Below are 12,984 nucleotides of genomic sequence, written 5' to 3'. Positions count from 1 at the left end.
GCCTGATCACGGCACAGCAAGGTCCCAAGTTCAGTGACAAGTGTCCAAGGACAGAGGCTGCAGCTTCACTTCATGAGGGTGGCAACAGGGCTGCTTCCAGCATCTTGCTTTTTTTTTTTTCTCTCTCTATGGCAAGCACACCCTGAAAGGCAAGGGCCATAAAAATTAAATAAAAATCTAAAGGTCACTGTGTGTAACAGCATCCCTGGTGGGGTGGAGAAACCCCAAGACTGTGGGGAAGGAGAGCACATATTCAGCATGGCGAGCTGCCCTTTGCCCTTTGGGACATCACGAATGACATGTGGGGTCTGAACAGCCTCCTGGGGATCCCACGGGGAGACACCAGGGGATTCCTCCTTGCATCTGGGGATGCTCCTAAACAAGTCCCTGCCTGCTTTTAAAAGGCGTCTGCATGTCCGTGTGCTATAGCATGGCTATTGCTTTAATTGTGGAAGGCTTTGCTGTGGGTAAACGTTTCTATTAAAGCCGGCGTGCACTAATGAACTGGAGCGATGGGTCACAGGTGAGCTGGCGAGGGGGCGCCCAAGAAAGCGGATTAGCGAGGAAGCATCCACTTACCTCTTGGAAATGCAAAGCCACCGGGAGAGAGAACGAGGCTCCCCAGATCCCTGAGCCTTTCCAGGATGTTTCCTTTCTTATTTGATAGTTTGAGGGGGTTTTGCCTAAAAGGGAAAGAAGTTGTTTTGCTGTAATGAACTAGATAAACAATTCCCCAAATAGATTAAAACTAACTGTAACTTATAAAAGCGGGTAGTAATTATATTTTATTAGCTAGCAAAACACCATTTTTTTATTTCGAAGGATAATTCTGTGTAAATCACCTTAATTAGAAGTGTCAGACGAGCCTGTGAATATCGTACTTAGTAACTAATTTCCTATGTACAGGTTATAATTTAAAACACATGGATCACTCGCCGAGTGGAAATATGCTAGCCATGAAATAATGTGGGGAGTGTTGGGGTTATTACTATGTAAATGTGTAATCATTTCAGACCACTGCAGACTGGCTTGGTGATTAAAGAGAATTCCAAGGTCTCCAAAGATTGTGCTCTCTGCAAGGGCCTAGAGCGAAAAACTTTAAAAGGCACCGAAAAGTGTTTGAACTTTAAAGGTCTTGATTTCCCTTTTACCATTTTTAATTTGTCTGCAGTGTTTATGGAATGGAAGGTTTCTCTTCGCTGATGGCCTTTCGATTCGGAGGCCGTTCCCAGCTCCCCTGAACAGTCGGCTGCCCGGGAGCGCGCTGCCTCCTGCGGGGCCGAGCGGCGGCACGGCGGGCTGCGACGTCTGTAGTTCAGGTGGCTATTTAGCAGGACGGAGGAAAGCAGCCAGACTGAATTAGTCCAGGGCCTCTGTAGCCCGGGACCTGTCTCCAGCAGTGGTCTGAACCAGATGCTCTGGAGGAAGGTGCAAGAAACCCAGTGGTAGCGATCCAAGCGATCAACTGCGCTCGGGGCCAAACACCCTTGAGTGACCCAGTGTCTTGGATGACCAGGGCTTGCGCCTGCTCCCAACCTCTCTCTGGAAATAAATAAAAACCAAATGACTGCTAATGGAATGGGGCTAAATTGCAGGGAGGGGAGGGGTTCCTTAATCATCCTCCCAATGAAGCATAGACACTCCCAAATTATTTAAATCAATCCCCTTCACTGTCACTCGTTCCCAATGGCAGAAGCTTTGCCTTTTGGCTGATTAGAGAAACGCTCATACTGAAAACACCAGTTTCCTGGCACCAAAAGCATTTCTGGGAGGAATTAATGAGATTCTTCCTCTTTCCCGTGAAAAGGAACAATTTTAAACACCTTTAACAAGAAAAGGGAGGAAATGAGCTGGGTTTTTTTAACCCGGTGTTTGGATTATAAACGAAAAAAGTTGTTTCACACTTCAGGTCACTCAGAAAGTCAAGATAGTGCTGGAAATTGTGTGTGTGTGTGTGGGGGGGGAACCCTGCTGCTTGCAAAGGGGCAGACGTGCGCTGCAGGGAGGCGCGTGGCCCAGATCCCCCGAGCGAGCAAGCACCCGGCAGCGCGTCCCCGTGCCCGGCAGCAGAGATCCCAGCTGGCGGCGGCGGCGGCCGGCGCGTCCCTCCTGCCGAACGCTGCTGCCGCCGGGCAGCGGTGGCCGAGCGGGAGCCGATGCCCGAGGAGCGCGGCGGCGCTTGCTCGKGCTGATCGAAGCGCCCCGGGAACCGCAGCCGCTCGGCCGAGGATTAGCGCTAAAAGTGCCTCGGCGACTCCGGGGCYGGGAGCGGGGCTCTAGCAAGCCCTCGATCTCCGGCGTTTGGGGTGACCTGATTGACGGGTAACTGCTTGTCGCAGCCCGTTTGGGGGCCGGGGGGCGAGGGCAGTGGGACTGGGAGAGGAGGGGGGCTGTAGCCCCAGGAGAAAACACCTTCCTCCATCCCTTCTCATTTCATAACACCCAGCCATCTGCCAAATCAAGGCAGATTAAAGCCAGCCAAATTCAATTTCTCCCCGCTGCCACTGCAGCTCGGCATCTGGGGCTAAAGTGTCCCCGACAAAGCGAACATGACAGGCACATTGCTTTTTTGTCACATCTAGTACCATGTTGATCTTCTAAAAGTCTCATAAAAATTTATTGATGTCTCCCATATTGCTGTGATTGAGAAGAAAGGAGCATGTGTGTGCGGATCCGTGAGCGTGCGCGCGCGCGCGGGGGGGGGGTGCGTGTGCGTGTGTATGTTAATGTTTCTGAAGTAGATCTGATTTGATATGTCTTGTTCTATTGTCAGCATCTGTTTAGCGAGGCTTTTTAATACTTTCTGGCTGCCGATCACTCATCCTTAGCCTGGGATGCAGGCTTGCATACAAATTTTGTTATTAAACACAATTCCATCCCCCCCCTTCCCCAACCTCCGCCTCCAGCCGCTAACCTCCCCCTCCGCCCACCCATCCATCATCTCCCCGGGGCGATGGGGAGAGGGGAGCCAGCCGCCCCACCACCGCGCACTTACAAGCACAGGCAACCGGGGTTGCCAACATATTTCAAGATCCTTTTTGCCTGCTGCAGGTGCTTTGCATTGACAAATCGAATCATGGGGAAATAATTTATTTCCTAATGCTGTTTGCAGCATGTTAGCAGGAGAATTTACATGAGAGAGATTACTTTAATAACCAAAAAATTACAGTGCAGGCCTCCCCGCCATGTCGGCTTTGATATGTAATTGTTTCAAGTTTAACCTGTCTGGAGGGGGGAAGGTGTTATTAAATCTATAGCATCTCCCGCTGGCGAGGGCAGGCGAGGAGGAGCACCGTGACGGGGACCTCCTTCCCTGCTAAATGGGGAACAAGCTGAATTAACAAATCACTCCAGCCTCCGGCAGAGCTGCTGCCTCCACTGYGTGGCTGGAGCAGAGGGGATCTTCTTTCCCGTGCTTTTTACAGGGGTTTAATTTCCCTCTCTTTCCTTTCCCCCTTTTTTATGGTGCCTGGTCCTCCGTCGGGCTCACCACCCACCATTCCCCTCTCCTTGGCTTTCTTCCCAGCGCCCCGCGGGCAGGATCCCTGCTTTCCCTGGGRAGCGGAAGAGTTGGGATTTGACTCGTGCCAGCTACCTGCCAGCGACAGTGTCTGGGTTTGGGTAGTTCCACTTTTAGGACCATTTTATTCCAACCTAGGCTTGACAAATAGGTTGTTCTGCCTCCTTCCTGTGTCCCCCCGACCAGGGCAAGGGGGAGCTGCGCTCGCTGCCGTTTAACCTCCATTACTTCTCCCCTGTCCTTGCCCGCCACAGCGATTTTATGACTCTGACCCCGTTCTCTTCTCTCTTGGCAGTAAGAACTCCATCCTGAAGGATGCCATGGCAGCGGGTACCCCCAAGGTAAGTGAGCAACACTCGGCACACCTTCCCCCAAGAGGGATGCTGTTTACACCCCCTTGCCCTCCCAGCCCGCTCCGTGTCCTGCTACTTGGTGTTCCCCAGGAACCGGCCCTCCCTGGGCTGCCCCACAAAGGGCTGCACTTCAGGGTCTGCCCAGAGCAGGGGGAAGCTGCCCCCATTCCCCCACTGGGCTGCAGTGGCCGAGTCCCCGCATGGGCTCTGCCCTTCCCCGTACAGCTGAGGGATCGTGGGCTGAAGGACCCGGCAGGCTCCGGGACTCCAGATTGTGTCTAATGACAGCTAATGAGAGTTGATCGCATGCACACTGAGCTCAGACTGTAAAATCGTTTGCGGGAGTTACTGGAGCCAAAGCCATATGCCAGCGTTGGAAGAGGGGCGCAGGACTGCTGCAAGGGGGGCAAAGCGCACCAGAAAGGAGCCCCCCGTGTGTGCCCAAATAGCAAGAAGACCCTGCCTCAGCTGGATCCCCCTCCCCAACACCCACCTCCCATCCCTTGGCTCTGAAAGTCCTGCTCACCATGTACAAAATGTATAAAGCATCACAGCGTCACTGCAAAGAGCATCATTTGCTAATTAGTGTTGCTGTTAGCTGGTCGTTAGACATGGCAGGGGGAAGGACCAGAACCTGGACAGGCAAATGAGTGGCAGGGAGCTGGGCATTGGACCACTTTGGAAAACAGAGCGAGCGGTGGCAAGTAGTGCTCCCCAAGGTGGGTAAGGCAGGGAGCCCAGGCTCTCCTACCCATCTGCTTATGACAGCCACACAGTCCAAGCCAGCTCCTGCCTAGGGAGGCCACTTGCATCACTGAGCTCGCCCAGCCCAGGAGGGGCAGGGGAGCTCTCATAGGAGCCGTCTTTCTGCTGGTTTTAATAATATAAACTTCAGGTCTTGATTTCCTTTTTTTTCTGGAAGCTTGGGCAGGTTTGGGAGCACCTGGAATGTGACATTAGAAACAGAGGCTGAAATTTCAGCTCTAGGTTTCCCCTTTGGGGTTCAGTGACTGTCTTGCAACCACATAAACACCTTGTCTGACCCACACGGTGAGGGGCAGGGGAGCCACAGTGCTGCCTCATGGTCCCAGCTGTCAGTGATGCCCACTGAATAAATCCAACAATTTCCCAAGCCATCAAAGAGAAAATACAGTTCACAGTGATACCACCTAGTGCTTCGCACCTTTGGCACACCCTTCTCATGCATGACTGCCCCTCTCCCCCATGACACTGGCCCAGGGGAGACAGATAAGCGAGCAGAGACCTGACTTTGCTGGAGCAGAAGGGAGTCGCTGGTAGGACCAGGCTGGCAGTCCTGAGTTCCTGGCTTGTGTGTTGGGAGCGATGGGCCACTGTCCCAGCATCTTGCAGGTAAATTGGGCACTGCTGTTTCCCTCATGAAAAACAAGCAGTGCAAAAAACAATCCCCAAACCCAACCATCACTGAAAAGCCACAGCCCGTAAAGCTGCCTTTAGATGTCTCGAAGGAGCTGGAAAGGGCACCTGCAAAATGAAAGCACCTAGATTTTGCACGCTTCCCTTTCACTTGTTGTCAGGTCTGAGTGTAGATAACTCAACAGTCCCAAATACAGCGCCTGAGAGGGAGAAGGAAGGTTAGGAAGACAGATTAGCTGTTTGGAGGGAAATACACCAAGTGACTGACAGACACCAGATAAAGAAGAAGGTCCATCTCTCGGCAGGGCTGGGCTTTTGAAGTTTCCATTGACAAAGAATCCCATTTGCCTTGAGCGAGGGGATTAAACTGGGACTGGAGAGTCGTTCTGTGTAAAAGAGATCAATCGTCCCCTGTCAACACATGGATCTTTTCCCTTTGCCCGTCACGTCTAGGCCTAAGAACATTAACTTCAAGAAGCCATGAGAGTAGGGAGGGAGAGGGTGAAATCAGGAAATCTTTCATTCCCTTCTCGGAGAGCTTGAAAGCCTCTCAGCCCAGGAGGATTCATTATTTCTAGGTGGCTTTTGCTGGGAGACAAGTCCTGTGTGGCACAACACTTTCACCTTCATGTTAGCTTGGTATTAAAGGCCCCTTTGTAATTACGCAGGATTTAGGAGGAGGGTGGTGGGGAGACAAGGCTCTTCTTTTCCTTTGTGCCTGCTGACCRTTTGCAACGCAGGCTGGGAGCAGCCTGTTGGGATACGAAGTCCCTCTCTGAAGTCCCGCCGGATGCACGGAGGGCAAAGCAGGGCCTCTGGGCCACCCTCGACGGGGTCCCAGCTCAGGGATAGGGGAGCCGGCATGGGGTGCAGGCTGGCTGTGTTACCTCCATGGTCACCACTCTGCCCCAGTGGCTTTAAGACCACTTTAGGACTTGTTTAGGACCTTTGCATAAAGTCTCATGGGCTGTCCCTGCTTCTGCGCTGGCTGAGGCTCTTCCCAGGGAGCGGGGGCTGGCACAGCGGGGGGGCAGGTGGTTTAACTCCCACCCATCCTTCTCCTGGCTCTGCTCCCATCCCTTCCCTGCTGCTATCCCAGCAAAAGCCTCTCCTGGCAATAAAAGTCCAGATGTAAACGCATGTTCCTCGCTCACTGCTTTCCTGCCCCTGAAGAGCTGTCACTCACTGCAATGGGTCAATTTTCATGGCAATATGTCAAAGAAAATCCAATCACTCAACGTAGAATGTGATGAATGCAGGATTATTGTATCAGATTCTTCTATTATCGGAGCTGGCTGAGGCAGTGAAAGCCCAGTGAGGGCTGTGAGCTGGGGGGCTCTGGCCAACACACTTGCTTGGTGCCTGGGCTCCCTCTCCACCACTTGGCTGCAGTGAAGGCAGCCCGAAGGGCAGTGCTGAGCACCAAATTGCCCTGCACTGCTCAGTGTCCTCGTTTGCTTTCTGTTAGAGACCAAACCCTGTCAATCATAGTATGCCAGTGTGGACAAGACACTTGGACAAGCAGCTAACAAACTTGGGATGATATTTCTACCCAACCCTGATGCCACTTAGCTAGGAAAGCAGGTGACAATAAGTTGGACTTTGCCAGCCACCAGCTGGGGAGTAGGGCCTGAGATGGCTGCTTGATGTCAGCAAGAGGTCCCTCAGCCTGCGGATGACAAGGGGAACACTGCTGTCTCCTCTCCACTCCCAGCTGCAGTTCTTGGACCTGACAGCTCCCAGTGGCCTTGCTGAGTGGGACACACAAGGTCTGATACTCGCCGCAAGGCCTGTGGTAGCCTTTGGTGCCTTGATCTTCAGGTTGCTGAGGACCAAGCAGCCCATCAAGCCCTCACAAGTCAAGGTGACAGTTTGCGCTTGCTGGGCTGCCTTGTAAGCATGCTTTGCAGCAGGCAGAGGTGCAGAAAGCACCTCTCCTTTGCAGAAAGCACACCCGGGGTCCTGCTCTGGGGAAAGTCTTCCTCAGGCATCAGGTTTTGAGGAGAGTCCTGGACCCCATAGTGTCCTTCTTGGATGACAAGTCTGAGTGAAACACCAAGAGAAGAAGGAGGAGTGGGAAAAGCAATTCTTCACCAAGGAGACGTTTCAGTGTGAGTGGGAACAGAAGCTTCAGGCCCATCAGAAGTGATGGAGGATGTTCTTGCTATTGTTGAGCTAGAGACCACGGCTCCATGGTCCTGCTCTCTGGACTGGGGCTGAACATTGTATGCTAACCTTTCACTGTAGCCTTCAGTCACCATGGGGAGACCCATCTCTAGAGTCACTCAGGAGGGCATTTTCTGAACATGTGTCCAAGCCAGCCATGCTCCAGACCTCTTCCAGCCCAGAGTTTCCCTGCAGGACTCCCCCAGCATGGGCAGAGCCATGTATCAGGAAGGCCAGGCAGCAGGGATATGTTACAGAGGCATACAGACACCACCATGAGCTCTGGCCAGGCTCTTGGTTGCCCAAGAGTCTCTACATGGCCGCCAGCAGAACTCAATTCTCCTCGGCATTATTCCCAGGTCTCGCACTCCTTCCTTGCCTTTCCCCACCGGCTGCTCTCTTTGGCTGCCTCTCCCACTCAGAGTTGTGCAGGAGAGGAAAGCGTGTTGTGGYATCTTGAATCTGACCAGGGTTGGTTAGGGATATGAGACATGCAAGTTAGGCTGTTCCTGCTCATACTTGAGCAGCCAGCTGTAACCCAGAATCAGTGTTCCCGAGTCCTCGTAGCTACCTATGGCACTTCTTTGCCACTGCCTGTCCAGCCTCCTGTGGCTCTCCCTCCATGGGGTATCATCTGGGTGCAATATGATCTCTTCCCAGAGAGGAGAGACCTCAGCCCATGCTGTCACCTCCTGAGGGTCATGAAGGAACATTCCTAACAGCATCCCCTGAACTTTCTCATATCCGCTCTGAAGCTGCTGGGACCGACCACTGAAGGAGGAGACTGGGCTCCACAAAGTGCCCTGGTGGTTACTGCGAGTTCAGCGTTCCTTTGCCGCTGATGCTTCCTAATATGCACATGCAAGTTGCCTTTGCCGCTAACAAGCCCGCTGTGCGCTGGCTCTTGCTGCAAACAAACACCGAAGCGAGTGGCCAGGAACAAATTCCATGTCACGCTCCCAGCAAGCTTGCTTAGGTCTGCGCCCAGCCTCTCGGAGGGTGCTGGCGGGTGGGCAGCCAGCACACGGCACGGAGACCTCCGGCTGAGCTGGGAACCAAGCCACAGTGCCAGAGCCCTTTGATTCCCCCACCTACCCCCGTTATTTTACGGCTTCATAGAGCAGTTTGAGAGAGAATTACAGCACCTAGAGGGAAATCTGACCACTAAAGCCCTCCAAGGAAAAAGAGCTTTGAAGCAAGCAAGATTTGGAGCCTTAAACCTTGACAGAATGTCTGTATTAAGCCCTTCCCAGCTGCCTTGCTCTAGATGAAATTTCTAGCACAATCATTTAACTTCTCCGTATCGTGTCTGGTGGCAGGAACCGCGGACTGGTGTCAGGGCCCTGGGGTTTTAACTCCTTCTCTTATGTCACTGACTCACTGGGGGGCCTTGGGGAAGTCACTCCAAATATCTGTGCCTCTTCCCTCCTCCCCCTCCATCTGTAAGCGTGATTTATGAGGAAAGATTAAAAAGCTAAAGCTGAACATTGTGGCAAAGCTACAGCTAAGCAGGGGACATGAGAGCAGTCCGAAGGAGGGGAAATTACCTAGGATGAGTATAGGCTGGCCATGCTCCCTGCCGGTCTGGGGTGACGAATACCAGAGCCACTCCAAAAAAAATCTCTGCCAGGTTTTCTTCCATAAAACAAACTACCCGATGAACAAACAGAGCCCCTCGCTCCCCTTGGGCCAAACAGCTGTGCCCTCCCATTAGGCTGGGGGAGAACGCCATGCTCGGCAGGAAGAGCAGAGACTGAGGTGCTCTGGTGCGCAGGGTCCCGGAGGGGGTCTGCATTTCTGCCCTGGCTCCACCACAGATGGGCTGGGAGACCTTGGCCAGATCTCTTTCCCTCTCCATTCTCTGGCTTTGATGAGCCTTTCTGCCAGAAGGGCGCCTTTCCCCATCGCGTAGCTGGTGCCTTCTCCAAAAGGACCCAGAGCTCAATTGCAGTCCCAGGTGTGAGCATAGCATGAACAAAAATAGATCAGTAGCTCACATTTCTGTAAGCTTAGTACAGCTGCAGACCACTGGAAGCCTTCAGTGAAGGCCAGCAGGCTGCTGATACCATTATTTCCATTCACTGTTAACACCCTTCTTACATTTAAGCTTTGCATGCCCAGCTCCACTCCACCTCCATCTCCGCCAGCTAAAAGCCACTGGGTGATTTTGCCTCTAACTTTCCTAGGAGCAAATTTGGACCTTCTGAAAGCTTCTGGGAAAGTCAGCTCTAACACTAGCATCTTTGTGTCAGGGATCCTCAAGCAATAACATAAAAAAATGGCTAGCAGAGTAAGGGGGAAAAATCACAGCAAGGCCTGGTATCACTCATTGCTTTCGGGTTACAGTTCCCAAGTGATAACAGCTATTAGCAACACTTTGACGGCTTCCCTACCGTGGAGGGGAGGGCAGGAGACAGAAAACATGTCAAGCCATCACCTCCATGTTAAGTGATAAGTACCTATTTAGACAGCAGAGTTAAAGCTGAATGCATCAAGCAGGGAACACTTTGTACCAAAATATATATGAAAAAAAAGGCCATATAGATACATAAAAAGCGGGGTTAGGGTATTTGTTCTGCTGACAGCAGCTGTGATGGATTGTTTAAGAAAAATAGACTCCCTGTGTTTTTCCAGGGCTATCAGAAAGCAGGAGTCCAGTGCTTTAATACGCTCAAATGACTGGCCTTGAAAGGAAGCAGAATGTCGGAGGCATTGGCCGGCTCTCCCGCACTGACACCTGCCCCGTCTGCCCGGGAGCCCAGGTGGTTAGGGCTGGGGGCAGCACGTGCGGGCAGTTTCCATCCATTTCCTCGGCCCAGCGGCTGCACGCTGGCATGCGTCACCTTCCCTCGTGCGGTTTGTGCGGGTCAGGACGCGATGGCACGTGTGTCCTTGTGCGTGCACGGGACGCTGCCAGCAAGCAAGCACGGGGCGACGTGCATGGGGTGCCAAGCTGGGGTTGGTGCCTCCAGGCACTTACGCTGAACACGCACGAGCTCCCCTTTGGTGGAACTAGGCTGCGGAAACACATCTCTGAAGAAACCAAATCCTCTGCTGAATTACAGCTGCTCCGCACTGTGCCTGTGTCCACCCGCGAGCTCGCCCAGGGCACAACCCACCAGTGGTGATGTGCCCGAGGAGGTCTCCCAGCCCCAGCCATTGCCTTCCTCCTCCTGCCAGGCACTGCCGGAGCCGCTGCCCGGCCAGGACTCCCCTTCACTGGGGGCTCTCAGGCTGCCTCCAGCTCTGCCTGCAGCCAGCATCGACTCTGAGCTGCCACGGGCTGCTCCAGACGCACACGGAGGAGCTCATCCACAGGCAGGCTGGAGAGTGTTGCACTTGGAGCCTAACAGCTGCCACACCGGTTGCATTATTCACGTTTCATCCATGCAGAACCTGCCCATATATTTATATATGTAACCTATATATTGTTTAGGATTGAAATGAAGCTGCTGAAACATTCCCAGGCTTTGCAACCCAGCTCTGCAGAATTGCACAGCCCGTGCGGGTTAGCAGGGGACGCCAGAGGAAGTTCAGACCCCTCAGAAAGCTGGAACACAACTAAGGGGTCCTGCTGCGTCCATGTGCATGCCCAGCCTCAGCCCGGCACGCCTGGGTGCCAGCCACGAGCTTCCCACGCCGGCCAGGGAGGGAGGCACCAACAGTGGGAACGGGAGGACATGGATGCTCATCCCGGTGAGCCGAGCCGGGGCCGTGGCTGCCCGGCTCGGCAGGGGGGGCAGCAGGAAGGAGTGAGTACATGGCTCGGACAAGATTGATGGCCTCCTTGCCATTAAGAAAAAAATTAGCCGGTGGCGGCTATCATATTAAAGGGTGAAGAAGCCGTGAATTATTTTCTTAAAGATCTTATCACTTACAATGATAATTTTACCTTCCAAAAGGCCACTTTTAATGAGGCAAACCAGGCAAAAAGTCATGATTTAATGCCAGATTTTTTTTTCCAAACACATTTTACTGCTTTTTTGTCCATGTTTAAAAAGCGCCGGTGACCTTTTTTTATTTAGCTTGCCCCAGGTGTAATGCTCAGGCTGATCCTCTCAGGGTTTATAACCTCCGCGGAGAGTGCCTTTACCCAATGGAGAGATGATTTAAAGGGGAGGGAGAAATATGAGGCTGCACGGCCGCTCGCACAAGGCCCTTGCTCCGTCTTTCACGCTGGGAGCTGTGGCTTGCCATGGAAGGGGGTCCTGGGGAGGGGAGGAGGGTGCTTTCGCTGGGCTTAACTGGCCGCCTAGCAGGGATGAGCTTGCTGGTAGCTCAAGGAGAAAAGGGACGTTTCCACGTCAAGGCTTGCAGAGCACCGCACTGAGTGCGTCCCGGCCCCTTAGGCCTGGGGAGGCAGCCCCGACACGACGGTTTGGGAAAAAAAAGAGGCCAAAATTAGGCTGGCGGAGAGGCTGGCCTAATGCAGAAATGAAAGCCACCCTGGTATCAAGTGCCTTTCCTAATGCCTTAGCCCTGGAGCCTGCTTCCCCGCCTGCTGCCACAGCGCTCCTGCCTGCATGGGCTGAAAGGCAAAGTGTGCCACATCTTGCGGAAATGAGAAAAACAAATGAAGTCAAGTTTCCTAACAGTGAAGGGGAAGTGTGACTTGGCATCTCTAACGCTGTGTTTAACATGCCGGCAAGGTATTTAGAATTGAAGTGCTTGCACACAATTTAAAAATAGACAGTTTATTAATCTAAACTGCAAGTGTATGTAGAAGAGGCCTCGAGATTGACATCTTTGGGATTAGTTTAGCCCTGCGTTTTTCCAGAGGTCATCGCCATGGTGCTCAGGAGGTTTGTGGAATAAATGGGGCCGGCGTTCTTCCCGGGACCACACGCTAAAAACTAATACATAACGTTTAATTTACTGTCTCCATAGCTAGCCCAACCATTTTTCACATAATAATATTGGATTAGAGCTACCAGAAGCTGAGGGGGGAGCTGGAGGCAGGGAGGGTTTGTCTGTCTGTCGCCAAAGAATGGGGAGATGGGTATTTTTTCCCCTTCTCTAGAATACATTGGAGGACAAAATGCATTTAACCCTCCCAGCTCTGGGATGCTCTGCTTATTCTAGGAGGGAGAGGACGCTGACACCGCCGCGGTCAGGGCTGTTGTTCTGAATCGCACCCGCAGGCTTTGAGCCCCTGTCCCTTTGTTGCACGGGACATTTGCAATCCTGCTTCTTCAAAAATTGTCCTCATTCTCCTTTTAGGAAATGAAAAGAAACTAAATGACAGCAAGAGCTCAGGGTGTGTGCTCTGCAGAAATTCTCCTGGCAGCTTCGCCTGGCTGTTATAGGGCTTTTCCAGAAACAAATGAGCCACTCACCGAAACCGGTCGCCGCGGTGGGACCGGTTAGGTTCGGCCACCACGCGAGGCTGGAGCAGGGCAGCACCTGCCCCCTTTCTGCGGCCTCTCGGGGGGTCTCTGGACGCAGAGCCCAGTCCCCTGGGGCACCGCCAGCCCCGCGGGCTCCCGATGGACCCAGGGGTGCCGGGGGGACAGGCGATCCCAGCACCAAGACGGGAGCCGCTGGCGTTGC

General features: G+C 53.1%; 1 protein-coding gene across 3 annotated transcripts in view; it reads left to right on the top strand.

The window, feature by feature from the left end:
* RNF220 (ring finger protein 220) overlaps nt 1-12,984 on the top strand; it is a 240,782-nt gene that overhangs the window by 160,101 nt on the left and 67,697 nt on the right. For all 3 annotated transcript variants that reach the window (XM_026086715.1, XM_026086714.1, XM_026086712.1), the window contains one exon: nt 3,816-3,861. In XM_026086715.1, the coding sequence (XP_025942500.1) occupies nt 3,816-3,861 (46 nt within the window). The remainder of the gene's footprint in view (nt 1-3,815; nt 3,862-12,984) is intronic.

Source organism: Apteryx rowi, unplaced genomic scaffold (assembly GCF_003343035.1).
Source record: "Apteryx rowi isolate R43461 unplaced genomic scaffold, aptRow1 scaffold_7, whole genome shotgun sequence".
NCBI classification, from domain to species: Eukaryota; Metazoa; Chordata; class Aves; order Apterygiformes; family Apterygidae; genus Apteryx; species Apteryx rowi.
The sequence above is the reverse complement of the archived record's forward strand: the minus strand, read 5'-3'. Positions and strand labels throughout refer to the sequence as shown.